This window comes from Sordaria macrospora, chromosome 7, assembly GCF_033870435.1.
Source record: "Sordaria macrospora chromosome 7, complete sequence".
NCBI classification, from domain to species: domain Eukaryota; kingdom Fungi; phylum Ascomycota; class Sordariomycetes; order Sordariales; family Sordariaceae; genus Sordaria; species Sordaria macrospora.
In genome coordinates, this window is record NC_089377.1 from 3160029 (window position 1) to 3176105 (window position 16077).

Genomic DNA, 16077 nt, shown 5'->3' on the forward strand with positions numbered 1-16077 from the left:
TCTCGGTCTCTTTTTCTCTTTTGAGCCTCCTGCTTGTCTACTCTCTTCCTCGTCTCCGTCCGCTCTGGAGCATGACGTTCCAGCACGCCAGTCAGTCCTCGAAAGAAACAATCCCTCCGTCGCCCCCACTTACACCGACTCACAGCCATGGCAGCCGCTTCCGAATATCGTCGAACCATGGCTTACGCACTCTCCGGGTAGACGGGTAGAGATGCCATGGTCCTTGGCGGACGGCGGGAACCGTCCTCGATCTTTGGTACTGGGACAGTGTGGGGATCTGTCTGATATATTAACTGCATGGTGATCTCCTGTCTGGACCGTTGTTCTTGGAGGCTCTGCTGAACGACACCTCCAACTGTTGTGCCGACTCTCGATAGGCCCGTCATGAAGAGCTCCTCGGTCATTCAGCTGCTTCTAGCAGCCGCGGCAGCTCCTGTGAGGGCTGCTGCTTCCTGGAAGAACGTCAACATCGGTGGTGGCGGTGGTTTTGTTCCTGGCTTTGTCTTTCACCCAACGGAAAAGGGCGTTGCCTATGCTCGTACCGACATTGGTGGTCTTTATAGACTGAATGCCGATGACTCTTGGACTGCCGTTACTGACTCCATCACCACGGACGCCAAGTGGTAAGTACTAGATGTCCTCGATCCCCTTCCTCTTTAGACATATGCTGACCATATCATGATCAGGGGCAACTGGGGTATTGATGCCGTTGCTCTCGATCCTCAAGATCCCAACAAGGTCTATGCCGCCACTGGCATGTACACCAACTCGTAAGTCCTGAGGAGTCCTTCGCCCCCATCGACATGGGTTAACAAAGCGCCAGATGGGACCCCAACAATGGAGCCATCATTCGCAGCTCTGACAAGGGCAACACATGGTCCATCACTGAACTTCCCTTCAAGGTTGGAGGCAACATGCCCGGTCGTGGCATGGGCGAGAGACTTGCTGTCGATCCCAAGAACTCCAAGATCATCTACTTTGGTGCTCGCAGCGGCAACGGTCTTTACAAGAGCACAGACGGCGGTGTCACCTTCTCCAAGGTGTCTTCGTTCACGGCCGTCGGCGACTACATCGTAGACCCATCTGATAGCAACGGCTACAACAACGATAAGCAGGGTCTTGCCTTTGTTACCTTCGACTCGACTTCTACTACCATCAACGGCGCCACTTCTCGCATCTTTGTTGGTTCCGCCACTAACAGCACCTCTTCCGTCTGGGTTTCCAACGATGCCGGTGCCACTTGGTCCGCTGTCGCTGGCCAGCCTGGCACATACTTTCCTCACAAGTGCAAGCTCCAGCCCACCGAAAAGGCCCTCTACCTTACCTACAGCGACGGAACCGGTCCCTACGATGGCACTGCCGGCGGCGTCTACCGCTACGACATCGCCAATGGTACCTGGAAGAACATCACTCCCGTTTCTGGCAGCGACCTCTACTTTGGCTTTGGTGGCTTGGGTGTCGACATGCAGAAGCCCGGTACCATTATGGTGGCCAGCTTGAACTCGTGGTGGCCCGATGCCCAGATCTTCCGCTCTACCAACTCCGGTAACACCTGGTCCCCCATCTGGGATTGGGCCGCCTATCCCGAACAGAACTGGTACTACGGATTAACCGTAAGATATCCTCTTTTATGCTCTTCTGGCAACGTACTAACCCAACTGGCCGACAGGCCAACAACGCCCCTTGGATTGAGGCCGGCTTCATCTCTCAAGACAGCAAGCGCCTCGGCTGGATGATTGAATCCCTCGAGATCAACCCCCTCGATAGCGACCACTGGCTCTACGCCACCGGTCTCACCGTCTACGGTGGCCACGATCTCACCAAGTGGGACACCGTCCACAACGTGTCCATCTCGTCTTTTGCCGTTGGCATCGAAGAGTTCGCCGTCCTCGGTCTCGCCTCCGCCCCCGGTGGCACCGAGCTCCTCGCCGCTGTCGGTGACGACTGCGGCTTCACCTTCAAGACCAGCGCCGACCTCGGCACCTCTCCCAAGACTCCCTGGATGACACCCTTATGGGCCAGCTCGACGGATGTCGACTACGCAGGCAACAAGCCTGCCAACGTAGTCCGCATCGGCAACGGCTCCGGCTCCCAACAAGTCGCCGTGTCCTCGGACGGCGGCGCCTCATGGAACGCCCACTCCGGCACCGACACCACCAAGAGCAGCGGCACGGTCGCCTACTCCGCCGACGCCGACACCATCGTCTGGTCCTCAGGCAACGCCAGCGTCCTCCGCTCGCAGAACCAAGGCACCTTCACCGCCGTGGCCTCCCTTCCCTCAGGCGCCGTCATCGCCTCCAACAAGCGCAACAACACTGTCTTCTACGCCGGCTCCACCACGGGCACCTTCTACCGCAGCGTCGACACGGGCGCGACCTTTACCGCCGTCTCGGGCGCCTTGGGGTCCGCCAAGTCCGTCCGCGATATCGTCGCCCACCCCACCATCGCCGGTGAGCTGTACATCAGCACAGACGTGGGCATCTTCCGCTCTACCAACTTCGGCGTCTCCTTCACCCAGTTCAGCAGCGTCACCAACACGCAGTCCATCTCCCTCGGCGTCGGCTCCGCCTCTGGCTCGTGGAACTTATACGCCTTTGGCACCGGCGCCAACGGAAACAAGCTATACGCTAGCACCGACGCTGGTGCTACCTGGTCCGACGTCCAAGGCTCTCAAGGCTTTGGGTCCATCTCCGCTAACAAGGTCGTCGGCTCCGGAAATGTTGCCGGGCAGGTGTATGTCGGTACCAACGGCCGCGGTGTGCTTTATGCGCAGGTTTCTGTTAGCGGTACCGCTCCTGTTACCACCTCGTCCGCGGTGAAGACTACTTCGACTTCGACTGTGGCCCATGTGACCACTACCACCACCAGCAAGGCTACGACCACGCTGGTAACGTCGACTGTCAAGACTATTTTGTCTTCGTCGGTTAAGACTACCTCGACCTCAACTACCACAAAGGTGTCGTCGTCGACCACCAGCAGCAAAACCTCGTCGGCGACGGCGCCTACCGGCACTAACCTCGCGCAGCGCTGGGCTCAGTGCGGCGGAATCGGATACACGGGCCCGACGGTTTGCGTGTCGCCTTGGACTTGCCAGAAGCAGAATGATTACTATTCGCAGTGCTTGTGAACTCAAGGTACATGAGACGAGCGGTGCATGAGACGACCGATGCATGCCCGCGGATGGAATTAGATGGCACGGTTGGTGAATGGCCGGAGGGACAATATTTGGTTGTTGAACTTGACCTTTCAGTGTGAATATCTTGACATGAACATCTTGTACATATGAATAACATCTTGCACATACATGAAGTCCGATTGCTGTGCCCATTCCCAAGTTCTGAATGAATGAATGAATGAATGCTCGCCGCCAGGAAGCTAGTGAGTGCAAAGACTTGAACAAAGTCTGGGTAGTTGATGCGCGTAAAACGAAAACCGAAATGTCATATCGGTCCAAGAGATGCAAAATAAGAAAACAAGATGAGAACAAAAGTAGGAACGAAAGTAGGAACGAAAAATTCCAAAAAATAAACTCCGGTACGGGGAATCGAACCCCGAGCTTCGCGGTGAAAACGCGATATGTTAACCGTTACACTATACCGGATATGTGCTTGTGTTGTTGCTCTGTTTGAATGTCTTAAGTAGCTGGCTCCGTCTGCGGCTCCGCTGGGTGGTTGAATGGAGCTTGTCTTTGTTGGTACCTAACGACCGACGACCAACGCAGAGATTCTCAATCTCACGAGCTCCACGTCCATTCACAATTGGGCATTTGGTCAAAGAGTGGAGGACTGCCAAGATGCCAGGGAGCGCGCAAAGTGCAAAATGGCACAAAGAGCCGCCCTGCAGGTTTTATGCACGAAGACGGATTTGGTATTGTGCGAAGCGAACGATTGGTGCACGAGAAACTCTCACGAACACAAGCAAAAAGGGCAAAAAGGGAACGAAGCAGGGCAAGAATCGGAAAAAAGAAGGGAAAAGGCAAAAATGATGCAAAAAGATATGCGAAATTTAGCTGCAACTCGTTTCGATCGAGTGACCTCCGGGTTATGAGCCCGGCGCGCTTCCGCTGCGCCATGCAGCTTTTTGTTCGTTGATGAAAGATTGAACTCTTTTGTGACCTTATGTACGCACACTTTTACTGGCCGAAAGCTCTGACTCATGTTGTACACTACCAGACCCTGAAAAAGGCAACAGCAACAGCAACAATGAACGCAACCGAGAGAGAAGCGTATTCGAGCAGACAACAGATATGAACGCATTTTGTTGTTACAGAATTCTAGTTAATTTAATGCGTATCTTGGTCAATAACAATTGTTATCCTAAAACCATAAATGCACCCATCTAGGGCTATGTGTATATACGGGTATTTCCAAGCTTTTTGTTCGTTTGCTCATGTTCCGTTGCGCTGCCCCGGCCCTTCTGATTCAGGGGAGGCACACGTTTCTCCATATGTTATTGTCGCTTTTCTGCTTGCCGACTTCACGTCCTTATCCAAGAATGATTGATGTTGCGAGGAAACCCGTCGCTATGTGGAACAGACAAAATGGCAGCGAACAAGATACCATCTGAGACATCTCTCTGCAGTGAAATGCCATTCCATCCCTCCATGCCTCAGACTCTTCTCTCACAACGGAAAATCCGTTTGTTCATGCATAAACATTCAGGTGCTTCCAACTTACTTCAACTAACCCAAAATCCTTCCACCACCAGCATGATAAGAAAACCTCCTCCCCAGCCCCGGCTTCAGTAGCCCAGGTCTACCTCCACCTCCATCGCCACCTGCACCAGCACCACCACTCCCAACAACAGGCGGTTGATTCTCCTTCGCCGCCTCCTCCTCTTTTCCCCCATCAACAACCTCCTTCACTACCAGCGCCGCCGCCGATGCGCCCAACTTGCCCAAAACAGGCCTACTCTTAATCCCCAGATCAATACCCAACCCCTTCTTCTCACCAAGCGGCCGCGCATTACTCCGATTGATATTCAGCGTTTTAAGCGGGGTGCTTGTCGAGTTCTCCTTTTCGCAGGGTAAGAGGGTGTCGATCTCCTTGGCTAGTGCCGGGTTCGATTTGTTTTTCAGGTTTCCACCAGCGCCGGCGAGACCGAGGTTGAGGTTCAGCGTTGAGGACCGCGGATTGGAAGGTGGAAGGGTCACGTTGCGCGGGTTGAGGTTGATTTTTCGCGGGGCGGGTTTTGGTGTGGCGGGGGGAGTTAGGGCGATGGGCTCCTCTTCGGTTTCGGGTTTGATGCCTGAAACGACGGGAGGCGTGTTCGGCAGGGTCGTTGGGTGGTGAGGGTCGAGAGGAAGTTGTTGTTGTTGCTGCTGCTGCTGCTGCTGCTGCTCATTGTCCTCGGACATGGACAGCCTACTTTGTGCTCCGGCGCGGGCAAAGAGAGTCGGGGTGTTACTGGTGTTGACGGCGCCGCGATTGACGTATTTGCGGGTGTACTCAACTGCTGAGCCGGGGAAGTCGTCCTCATCCGAGTCATCGTTTTCTCCCGAGTCGCAATCGTCGTCCAGGTCCGAATCCTCCAGCTCGTTTTCCCACTCCTTTTCATAGTCGTCCAGTTCGTTCTCGAACTCGTCGTCATCGTCATCATCGTCGAAGTCGTCGGCTGAATCATCGTCGCTACCGAAAAGCGTCACGTCGTCGTCCTCGTCCAGGCCCGCCAGTAACCCCCGCAGCGCAGAAACCCCGTTGCCACCAACATTTGGTCTGCGTCTTCGTATCGGGTACATCATCTTGGCTATCCGTTCGCTTTCCCTCTCCGCCAGCCCCCGGACGCAGAACCCTTGGATCTCCGTCATTGCGTAGTGCAATCTATGCCAACGCAACTCAAGATACGCCATGGCTTCCAGCTGTTCGGCGCGCTGGGAGAATTCGAGTCTTTGTTCGGGGGTGAGGACGATGCCCATAGATTCTACGCAGGCTAACGGCGAGGCATTCGGTTTCGAGAGTTGGTTCGGCATCATCGGACTGGGAGACAGACCAGACGGAGTACTACCAGTTTGGGAAGGTGAAGGTTTGCTCGGGCCGTGTGGTGTAAGGCGCAGTTTCTTGATCTCGTTGACTGGCGGCTTTTGTCGCGGGCTCGGGGTCTTCTGCGGTCGTCGCGCAACATTAGGCGTGGGCCTTTCTGGCGTCTTCGGTCTTCCGTTTCCTTCCTTCTCCGGGGGCGTCCTTGGTCGACGGTGAGCAGGCGAGCCTTGGTGGGTGATGGGACTTGCTCGCAAGTCCTGACTGTTCGCCTTTTTCCTAAGCTCGCGATGTTCTTCGGGACTCGACAGCGGACTTGATGTTCTCTCTTCCCCGGACGTTATCCTCTTGAGCTTCTCCCCTTCTGGCAACTGTTCCCTCCTCTGCCGAGCCTGCAGAAACGCAATGGCCTGGGTATACTCCTTCTCGATGACCGGCCGAGCATACTTGGCGGCTTGTTTTGCTAGCCACGGGTTGGCTGCCTTGATGGCGGCATACTCGGGTGCTATCGAAGGCCAGGCGGCGAAGTCTTGGACGATTTGGGAGGCTTGTTGGGTCTTTTGAGCCTCTTGCTGGAGGCGGACATGGGTACACTCGAGGTCCGAGAGCAGTTTGTTGAGCAGGTTTACCCTAAGCTGGATGCCTGGGTGGACGGGGGACCATTCTTTAAGTGGGCTCGGATATTCTCGTTGCTGGCGCATCAGACTGAGGACCTCGATGTTATTGAGTTGTTTCCTTGGAGCGCAGCCGATGGGTTGAGACTGCCGCTTGGAGACGGCTCCACTGGGCGATGATAATGAGGATGAAAGCGCCATTGGGGTTGTGGTATGATACGCTAATGGATGAAAGTTTCGATCGGTTTATATCGGATCTCGAACGAATTCCGTTGGGCGATAGAAGAGTGGCGTATGTCGCCTGCGAACTCGCTTGTTTTGGTGGTGTTACTTCTGGATGGATTCAAGCACTGTTATGCAAAGCGTTGCATGTGATGTGGGTTAGGCGGTGTGAACCCCGGGTTTCACGCTCACACAAATCGTCGGCTTTTTGAAGTCGAATGTGTATGAGCGTCTCTCGATTTTAACGTGGCTTTTGTTTGGATCTCGGTCGCGGAAAAAAAAGTAGGTCGCCGTGGTTGATATGGCAAGTTCAGGAAGGTTGAAAGTAAACAAAAGCCGATGGGGCCGGGTGTCGTCTGCGCTTGCGACTTTGTACTTGCAGATTCTGGGATGAAAGTGGAGTTTGAGCCCATCGGACGATATTCCGAAACAAGGGGGGTTGTTTTGGTCTTTCGGGAATTATCCACAATGTCGCTGGGACTGCCGCTGTCTGGCAAGCAGGTAGCCTTTTCTGAGATGTTGTTTTGTTTTCTTTAGTTTCCGGGGAGGACGGGCCAACCGAACCACACACACGTTCACTGCCCCAGGTTTTGCAGTTGGAGGTTGCGTTGGGGTGCGGTTGATTGTGGAGTTGCACAAGTTGGAGTCGTTGGAGACGACAGTGGATCCCAGCAACCGCCCTAACCCCAGCTTTGTTCATGCGCTTAACCGCCTTGGGATTTGTGAATGGGGGCTAAAATGTGGATCAACCCTGGGCTAAAAGGCGAACCAATGTCACCAATCCAGGATTCCCGCCGTACCCGATTCTTTCACTTTGCAAGCCTTCGAAGTTCACCATGATGTCCTTTGTGGGGAAGCGCGTTGCCGCTGCTCAGTTTATGTTTATTTGATTGTTCCGGTACGTTGCCATCACAATCAGAATTCGACGTAATCCCCTGCCGCGAACCAACAGACACGCCAATGAATGGTCGCGTTGCTCATGATGAAATATAGGTATCCTCGAAACCGCACCAAGTTTCCCAGGTTATCGCAACCTCGATAGTCCAAGCGCCAGCTGCACTTGACCTCATCAGAGCTTGCTCAGCCGGTTTCTTCTAGAAAGCTCATCGTCTCTTGATTCAACACCCTCCTCAACACCAGACCTTGTTCCTGGCTCTCTGCCACTCTTTTGCCCTTCTCCATGCTCATCCATGGCGCCCAACACAACATTCCCGTCTTCACACTCCTCTTCAGATCTACTCTCCTTCTCCCTCTTCCTCAGCCTTCTCCTCTCCATCTGCCCCTCCCAACTCTCCCTCACAGCTTTCCAATACCTCTCCCCATCATCCATCAACAAAGAACAATGACTCGCCGTCTCAAACCTCTCGGCTCTCACCAACCCTTCAACCTCATCTTGAACCTTCCCCCTTCCCAATCCCCTTTTTACCGCCCTCTCCTTCACCAGCCTCTTAGCCTGCCTAACATGCCTCTCAACATCTCTGTAACTAACCGCCTCATCCGCTTTCGAATACAGATATAACCTCCCCGTCTCATTTCCTTCCTCTCCCCCCTCCCTCCAAAGTTTGGGCTGTAAAACCTCCCCCCTCATCCCCTCAAAATCCACCCCCACGCCCCCCAAAATTTTCTGTCGAATCACATCCTCCCCCACACTCCTCGGCAATGCCTTTTGTAGTCCCGCGATAATGACCACGGCGCCCCATAATCCCCACCTTTCGATACTCTGCAAAAGCCACGGGTGGTGCGAAGGGACGGAATGCGCTGCTGCGCCGTAGGTTTGGCTGACGGAAAAGGTGCCGGGGGAGGAGTCGAGGATTTGCAGGGTTACTGGTAGTGCAATGGGCGGTTGGGAGGGGGTAAAAGATAAGGAAGAGGAGAGGTAAAGATGGGCGAGTTGGATGGCGAGGTGGCAGCCGCCGTTGGAGAAGATGTGGAGGAGGATTCCCGTCCCTCCTGTCCCCGTCTCCGCCGTTCCCTTGCCCGGGCTCGTTTTCCGTCTAAGAGCTGAGTTAGAAGTGGAGCTGGAGCTGCAGTTGCAGCTGGAACTGGACCGGGAAAGAATATCCCTCACACAATCCCTAGCGGGTCCCAAATTCTTCCTAATAGCCTGCTCAGAACGGACAGTGAAATCGGCAATGACGGTTTGGATCACTAGGATCGGCGAGGTAGGGAAAAGACTTCGGTAACCGGAGGTGTATTTGGCTATGCGCCGGGGGGTGGCGCCGCCTAGCCAGGTGCAGAGGATTATGAGTTGTGGCTGCGGTTGCGGTTGCGGTTGGGGGTGCTCATGGTTATGGTTATGGTTATGGTTATGGGATTGTGGTGATGGTAATGGTGATGGTGATGGTGATAACAATGGATCAAAGAAGAGAATACCGTTGCCTAGATTTTGGAATTCCGATAGAGGCGCTGCTGAGCCGGGAGTAGCTTTATCGGTTTCCAGTGGTCGGGGTGATACTGATGCTGAGGATGGTTTCGTTTCTATTTCTCTTCGGGCCATTGTTTCTGAATTGGCTCAATGCGCTTTGGTGCAAAAAGGTCGACGTAAGAGAAGAAAAGTGCGGTGACTCGAACAGCTGGGCGGGGGGATCATCGCCGTTTCGTCTGTCGCGTTAAGTGTCGGTGTCGGTGTCAAATTGTTGATGATCCCAGGCCAACAAGCAACAGTGGGCATGGTTGTGATATGTAGTGTAGGTATGTTTGTCAGCTATTACTAGTTCCTACCGCCCGGTCTTAAACAAACAAAATGAATATCACCGCCTGTTCTGGCCAGTCGGAAGAAACAAACAAAGGATGGGTGGCCAACAACGGTTCAAAAAAGGAATGTTGGCTGTCACTGTTGGAAAGCTGGGAATCTGGGACTAGGGCGCAAAAGTGGATGCTGATTGGCTCGCTCGATGCCGAACGGTACCGACCATGACGTCTCTCGTTATCTAACCGTTAACTACGTGTATGGAATACCGGACCGATGCTACTCTAACCCCATGGGGATTTTTGCTTTAAGTGGTTTGTCTGCGACAGCCACGTGGTGATCGCGCAGTGTCTCTGTCTGAAAGATGCGGACGCCATATTTTCGTGTGTCGAATGGTAAATCCTGAAACTTAAACCTGACGTCCATCGCCCGTATACAAAAGATCATGAATCATAACGTTCCGTGCAAATCGTCCGAACACTCTAGCAATACGTGATCATATCAAGATCATTCCTCCCAACGTGCAGTTTCTTGGTACTATAAGTAGTACCGCCACAATATAACGCCAACTAGTACAGATAATCCGAGTCCAAACACTTTTCCTTGATGTCGTCCCACCAAATGTCCGCTGGATTAGCAGGGCCGGACGCCCTTCCAAGCTGAATGCCGAGGAGGTTGAGCTGCTCCATAAGCCCGCGATGTGACTCCTCACACTGCGTCGTGAACGAGTCGATCGTCTTTGACAGGTTCTCGCTGGTGAAATTTGGCAACCCAGTCCAAATGTACTGGTATGTTCTCAAGAGGTCGGCCTTATCGGGTGTGTTGGCCGCGGAGTTAATCACGTTCCTAAACTTTTCCTGTGTCTCCAGATTCAGAAGACGGACGGCACCGATCATGCTGACCACAACCGTTTTGTAGCCATTGAGTCTGGAGCGAACTGTTTGTAGGGCGGTTCAAGTTAGCCGTTAGGTCTAGGATACTTGGACCAATGAAGGAGTTCTCAGTACGTACGCGTGCGCTTGCAAAGCTCAACGTCAAAGCCTGTGCTGTCGAGGCAGATGGTAGGCGGCTCTGGTCCGAAGTAGTTCTTGATCCACCGCTTGACACAAAAGCGGCTCTTGCACTGGACGCTCTTGCCGACATGTTGCTCGATGGTGTTGACGAGTCTGGTCAACGAAGAAAACATGATCTCGGCAGTGGTGACGACGTTCTTGATGACCTTTGGTGAGGTGCCTATATGGTGCAAGGTGTTAAGGAGGTCCCTTGGAGATATGGAGGGTTGAGAGGTAACTAACTCTGCTTGGGTGCCGCAGCGATAGTTCGCTTAAAGACCTCATACGACTCGAGATAGTTGTCGATTTGATCGTGCAAGACTGCTTGAACGGCATTTGGATGCTTTGGCACGATTGAGAGCCTTTTGTCGGACTCTCTAGGGCTGTCCGTGAATGACAGAAGGACCTAGGTCAAAGTCAGTCTTAGTTCAATCTGTATGAGGACTAGGGAGATTGTCGTCCCTTACGCTGTGGATGAAATGATTGATCGGGAGGGCGGGAAAACGCTCTTCAATCTCTGGGTGGGACGAAAACGTCCATAGCGGGGACTTTCTTCCCAGCAGCTTGGTATTTTCATCAGTGCAGCAAAGTCGGACGACACTAAAGATATGTCTCGTCTGCTCGAACCCGCCAATGGGAAGATGAGTGCTAAAGCCAGAGTCCGTAGAAATTTGGGCTTTGTCACCATGTATGGGAAACAGACAATCAACGAGCGTCTGGTGCAGATCGAGCACATTCTGTGGAACAAAGATGCGTCCGCGTTTGAGATGAACGGTTATCTGGACCTGTAATGGAGATTGTTAGATTCGATTCCCAAAATACGACGGAGACGTGGGATTCACATACCGTCATGGCAAGGTACGCTCTCCCGTGCTTGTCCAAAGAAGCCTTCTTGCGTTCCTCACGGGAGCACAGGGCCATGGGCTCGACCGTGACAGCTCCATATTGGAACTCTTTGGCTGGCCAGTGGCAGGTCTTCAGCCGCTTTTGGGTAGCCCGGGCCAGTCTGTCGACGTGGTGATCGAGGAGGTCGGGGGTAAAGTAGCCAGTGACACGCCATTTGAACCTCACAGGCTCATGTAAGCCTGTGTCGTTGGCGGCTTTGGTAAGAGAATCTTTGTTGGCTATCATTTTGATAGCAGGGACTATGATGTTGATAGAGTGAGTCTGAAAAGAGCGGTGCTGGTAGTTTAGAAGGTGATGGATGGTTGTGGGAAGGATGGAGAAGATGGGAACGTGGGACAGGAGGGGAGGGGAGCGGAGGGGAGCGGAGGGGAACTCAACTTTCATTTATAGTGCACTGCCCTGTCACGAGCAAATAAAAGACCTGAGGCCCCAAGATGACCTGCAGCAACCAGGATTTTGCGGACATTGTTGTGTTAATTGGTGATGCACATGAAATGTGGAATATTGTGTTGTGGGAGGGGTTGATGCATGTTTATGTAGAGGCAGGCGGCAAGGCAGGTCGTTCCTTCTGACAGCTCTCAGTGTTTGGCACATGCCCCTGGAATCCACGTCTTGCCCCTTCCTTGTTTATGAATAAACGCATTGTGCACGTCTTTAATATGAATAATTGGGAGTCTGTCTATTAGATAAACGGTTCTGTCGGGACTTGAACGGGTCTTTATGTATCTGTATCACTTTTTTTTTCTTCACTTGGGTGTATTACACATTAAACCCGGCCCCATTTCTTGGAATATTCTGACAGGGGTCACCTAGCAAGATTCAGAGGAATGCGGCATAAGAAGGACTGCGCCTTCCCAAGTGAAGTCAACAATTCGGCCCAGTCGGCATAGGGCTCCAATACCTAGGGCTAGATCCCGGAGGCGAGCACCAGCAAAACACCAAACCATGAAATCTCGAGCTGGAGAACCAAGACATGATTTTGTACGTTAGTTCCCAGGACATATAGGTACTATCAGTAAATACTTCAGCAACGCAGCTGGTGCATCTCAGTGTCCCAAATCCGTCTTCAAGAAACCCATGCAGTCTGCAAAATGCTGCATGTGCTTTATCGGCCAAATCCCAGAAAATCAAGCCCTGCAACCATGTGGCATAGACACCACCAGAGTCCAACCTCGTACGTGTTCCGAACCCACGATAAGCTACGTGCGTTACCAAAGTCGTCCAAGAACCTCAAATACTCGATCTGGCACAATCCGTACCTTGTGTCGTGATCATTGCCAACCCTAACCCACTTACACATTCCCGTCCTTATATACCTCTAGGCGGACCTCTCCGCTCTCTTCTCAGCGCTAGAGGTAACGAATGGAGATTTGAATTTTGAAATTCATGTCAAGTTGAAAACCTGTTCCTTGCCAAATGCTAACTGTGACTCCGAAATGGTGACCAAGTTCAGGATCCCTTTCCTGTAAGTAATCATGTTTTAGCCCCGGCACGGCACTTCCCCGGATTGTAGTGTAACCGGGCCCATTTTGGGCGTGCAGGCGTTCTCTTGGACTCTTTTTGCATGTCGATCTCCGAGAGGAGAGGGTCCCATCTCTGCCCATCAAGGTCATGTCAACTTGTCAATTGTCACTGCAAGGTACGGGCGTCCGCCCCATGCTTAGCTTCAGGTTCCGCATCGGGATCCGGCTCGGAGCCGGGGTGTGTAGACGGACTGACCAATCACAGGCCGTGGTACCTTTCTTCTTTTCCCGCTTGCTGCACGGGCCGCCCATGGCCCCATGGGGATCAACACTGAGGAAATTAACGTCACAGAATTGACAGACTTGATGACTGTCGATCTTCAACAACAACCTTGACGGCGTCACACTCTTACCAACAACAGTCGCTTAGCGCATCTGCTGAAGAGAATTCTGATAATATGGACTGGTTTCCCTTCTTTTTTTTTTTTCCGTTGGAGAGTTTTCCCTGCGGTTTTTCCATTTTTCGATCTTTTTCGCCTGTTGTCTCGCTCTTTTTACACTGTCGCACACTCTCTACCATATTGTCATGTCGCTCTTTTGAACTAAATTACCAACTATATTCTATCTGACGATATCTTCATCATCAAAACAGCAAATATGGATCCTTCAACAAATGCCACAATGAACGACGGTTCCTTCCTCGTCCCGCCAACCCGGTTTCTTTTCCAACCTGCCCATCGCCCAAAACTCCATATCGGCACCCTAGTCAGTCCCGGTCGCCGCGGCCTTCTCGAACTCGCACAACGCGATCTCCTCACCTGCGCAAGCGACGAAACAACGTGTTCGCAAGGAAGCTGGTGTTGCGGAAACGGATCAACGTGCTCGCTTGATAACGGCGCCTTCTTCTGTTGCGCTCCGGGGGCTGGCCAGGATGGGTGTGCAAGGGTTTGCGCTGCTGGTGATTTCCAATGTGGAAATGTTTGCTGCGCTGACGGGCAAACATGCATGGGAGCCGGATCTGGCTCCCCCTATTGTGTCAATCCCAGCATCACAGGGAACACCTTAATGCCGAGCAGCATTCCTGTTCCGACGACTACGACAACGACGGCTTTTATCAGTTCGACGGTTGCACAAACAACCCCGACAATGACTTCGTCCACCACTTCGCTCATTACTTCGATATCATCTGCCACAGGAATCGCTATTCCGTCTTCTCCCTCAAGTTTTACATCAGAAACCGCAAAGCCCATATCTTCCAGCATGAGCTCCTCTTCACAACCAGCTGCTGCACCCACATCAGACTCCTCCTCCCGGGAAGGCGGGGAAGGTGGAATACCCATGGCCGCCCAAGTCTCCATCGGGGTCATCGTCCCCGTAGTCTGCATCATCCTCGTCTTCGGTCTCTGGATGGTCCTCTTCCGGCGCTCCAAGTCGCGACGCCTCACAATGGCTCTGGGAAACGGTGACGTTCCGCACGGCTTTTACGTCGTAGGTGGTTCTCCAGGCTCCTCCGGGGACCGCCCAACAAGCTCCTACCCCTCTATACTACCACCGGCCTACACCAAATCTGCCACCACGCTCATCTCGACGGTTCCCGCGGCCTCGTCGGCTGCTACTTCGGTGTTTGGTAACGAGTCGCTTTCACCGGACCAGGGACTGGAGATGTCGAATTTGAGCGTGCCGTCGTTGTCGCCGTCGCCGGTGTTACCGCCCCTGGATCAGAGGTTGAGTGTCATGGATGTGCGGCTGTCGGTGGCGAGCACGACGGTTGGGACGCCTGAGCATCATAATGATAATCATCAGGCTGCTGGATTTGGAAATGGGCTGCCGGATGCGGATGTGGATGATGTGCACCCCGGGACGCCAGTGGACTTGTCCAGAATGACGGTGCGTTATCCGCGGAGCACGGTCGATCAGAATGTGGTGCATCCGGGGACGGCTCTGTAGTAGTCTGGGAACGAGGAGGAAGAGGATAGGATAATTATGTCCATCATCCGTCGCATCAAGAACAAGGTTTTCCGGGAACTTCCACTTGGTCCGATGTTGAGAGAAGGCGAAAAGCCAAGAATAAACCAAAAAGACGAGAAACTGTGCATCATCAGAGAATGAAAACTTACGGTTGACGAGCTACGCAAAGGCTCCTGTCTTTCTATTTTTTTTTTCTATTTTTTTTATTTTTTTTTCCAAGATTCACAATTCCCGGACTCGCATGTCTCGAGTTGCTCTTCTTGGGGGTTATTGAGAAGAGTGTGATAAAATTTGGAGCGTTTATGTAATGTTGGAAAAGTGTTGGATATACCCATAATGATTTACCTTATCGTTTTCGTTCTCAGGTTAAAACGATCAGCCCTAACTTGTTTCTGTCAGAAATGCCATTCTCACGTGCTTAGGCTTTCGGAGGAGGCGAGCTCAAAGGAGCCCTTGTCTTCGAGGAGAGGAAGGAAAGACCAACCCGTTAGTGGGGCTTGAAGGTTCCCCGCAGGAAGGTGCAAACTCGGCTGCGACACTCGTCGATTTGAGCGAGTTTTTAACCAGCTATTGAGCATAAAGCTTGTTTGTCATTGTGTTGATCCTGTCAAATTGTCTTGTCAGTTTTCCATGACGCCTCCATTCACAGATGTTGCGAGAGGAATGATGAAGGTGTAGCAAGGAGATGTGAAACAGAAGTCCGAGATGGCCATCAAGTTACAGTGGAACTTACAAGGCAATTGTAGGGCCACAGCGGGTACTGGAATGTCGGGATGCTTCCACTTTCAGGGCGGTAAGTCCGGAGTCCGGTGACGGGAGCTTCACACCTTCCTTGTCTAGCAGGTTTACCGACCAAGGTCATAACAGAAGCGAGACTTCTTCCAGAAGAAAACAAGGAATTCCTCCAGATGGGCCCCCCTTCTTGTCTGTCTGGAATCTGGATTGAAACCTTCAACAAGTTGTGTTCGAATGATCAGCCATTGATGCCCAAGCCACTGCTAGTTCGCTGTTAGCGACCAACGAGGGCTAAAACGGCGTGTAAGTGCGCATTGACCAACTGTTTCCGCCTTGGTAGGCTGATGGGGGCTGGTGTGGATGGCAAGGCACGTGCACGCGCGCCTGCTGTTCAGGGCCACAGAGGCCAGCAAGGATGATCCAACCAGATGACCGATCCAAATCTTTCGTCAG

At 52.8% G+C, this 16077-nt stretch overlaps 5 protein-coding genes and 2 non-coding genes across 7 annotated transcripts; 2 read left to right on the forward strand and 5 right to left on the reverse strand.

Annotated features, from left to right (window-relative positions):
• Positions 1 to 11: 11 nt before the first annotated feature.
• On the forward strand, positions 12 to 3495 carry SMAC4_06979 (uncharacterized protein). Its single transcript, XM_003349095.2, has 4 exons — positions 12 to 623; positions 687 to 770; positions 824 to 1613; positions 1670 to 3495. Exons 1-4 carry the CDS (start codon positions 385 to 387, stop codon positions 3125 to 3127), a joined length of 2571 nt encoding a protein of 856 aa, XP_003349143.1. The 5' UTR covers positions 12 to 384; the 3' UTR covers positions 3128 to 3495.
• A 34-nt stretch (positions 3496 to 3529) lies between these two features.
• On the reverse strand, positions 3530 to 3601 carry SMAC4_14131. Its single transcript has one exon. It is a non-coding gene; the product is annotated as a tRNA-Glu (tRNA).
• A 405-nt stretch (positions 3602 to 4006) lies between these two features.
• Positions 4007 to 4078, reverse strand: SMAC4_14132. Its single transcript has one exon. It is a non-coding gene; the product is annotated as a tRNA-Met (tRNA).
• A 296-nt stretch (positions 4079 to 4374) lies between these two features.
• SMAC4_06978 (uncharacterized protein) lies at positions 4375 to 6790 on the reverse strand (the record flags this gene model as incomplete). The annotated part of the gene is made up of 1 exon (XM_003349094.2): positions 4375 to 6790. The coding sequence occupies one exon, from the start codon at positions 6788 to 6790 to the stop codon at positions 4682 to 4684; it is 2109 nt and encodes a 702-aa protein (XP_003349142.1). The 3' UTR covers positions 4375 to 4681.
• An 898-nt stretch (positions 6791 to 7688) lies between these two features.
• SMAC4_06977 (uncharacterized protein) lies at positions 7689 to 9308 on the reverse strand (the record flags this gene model as incomplete). Its single annotated transcript, XM_003349093.2, has 1 exon — positions 7689 to 9308. The coding sequence occupies one exon, from the start codon at positions 9306 to 9308 to the stop codon at positions 7881 to 7883; it is 1428 nt and encodes a 475-aa protein (XP_003349141.1). The 3' UTR covers positions 7689 to 7880.
• A 300-nt stretch (positions 9309 to 9608) lies between these two features.
• On the reverse strand, positions 9609 to 11683 carry SMAC4_06976 (uncharacterized protein; the record flags this gene model as incomplete). The annotated part of the gene is made up of 5 exons (XM_003349092.2): positions 9609 to 10437; positions 10512 to 10733; positions 10796 to 10958; positions 11020 to 11337; positions 11399 to 11683. The coding sequence occupies 5 exons, from the start codon at positions 11681 to 11683 to the stop codon at positions 10070 to 10072; spliced, it is 1356 nt and encodes a 451-aa protein (XP_003349140.1). The 3' UTR covers positions 9609 to 10069.
• A 1819-nt stretch (positions 11684 to 13502) lies between these two features.
• SMAC4_06975 (uncharacterized protein) lies at positions 13503 to 14987 on the forward strand. The gene has a single exon (XM_003349091.3). It carries the CDS (start codon positions 13579 to 13581, stop codon positions 14866 to 14868), a length of 1290 nt encoding a protein of 429 aa, XP_003349139.2. The 5' UTR covers positions 13503 to 13578; the 3' UTR covers positions 14869 to 14987.
• The last annotated feature ends 1090 nt before the right edge of the window (positions 14988 to 16077 follow it).

Excerpts from the sequence above, each read along its gene's own strand:
- SMAC4_06975 (XM_003349091.3), top strand. The coding sequence starts at position 13,579 with ATGGATCCTTCAACAAATGCCACAATGAACGACGGTTCCTTCCTCGTC.
- SMAC4_06979 (XM_003349095.2), top strand. The coding sequence starts at position 385 with ATGAAGAGCTCCTCGGTCATTCAGCTGCTTCTAGCAGCCGCGGCAGCT. Across the intron at positions 624-686 it reads ATCACCACGGACGCCAAGTG|GGGCAACTGGGGTATTGATG; the intron begins GTAAGTACTAGA and ends TATCATGATCAG. Across the intron at positions 771-823 it reads ACTGGCATGTACACCAACTC|ATGGGACCCCAACAATGGAG; the intron begins GTAAGTCCTGAG and ends ACAAAGCGCCAG.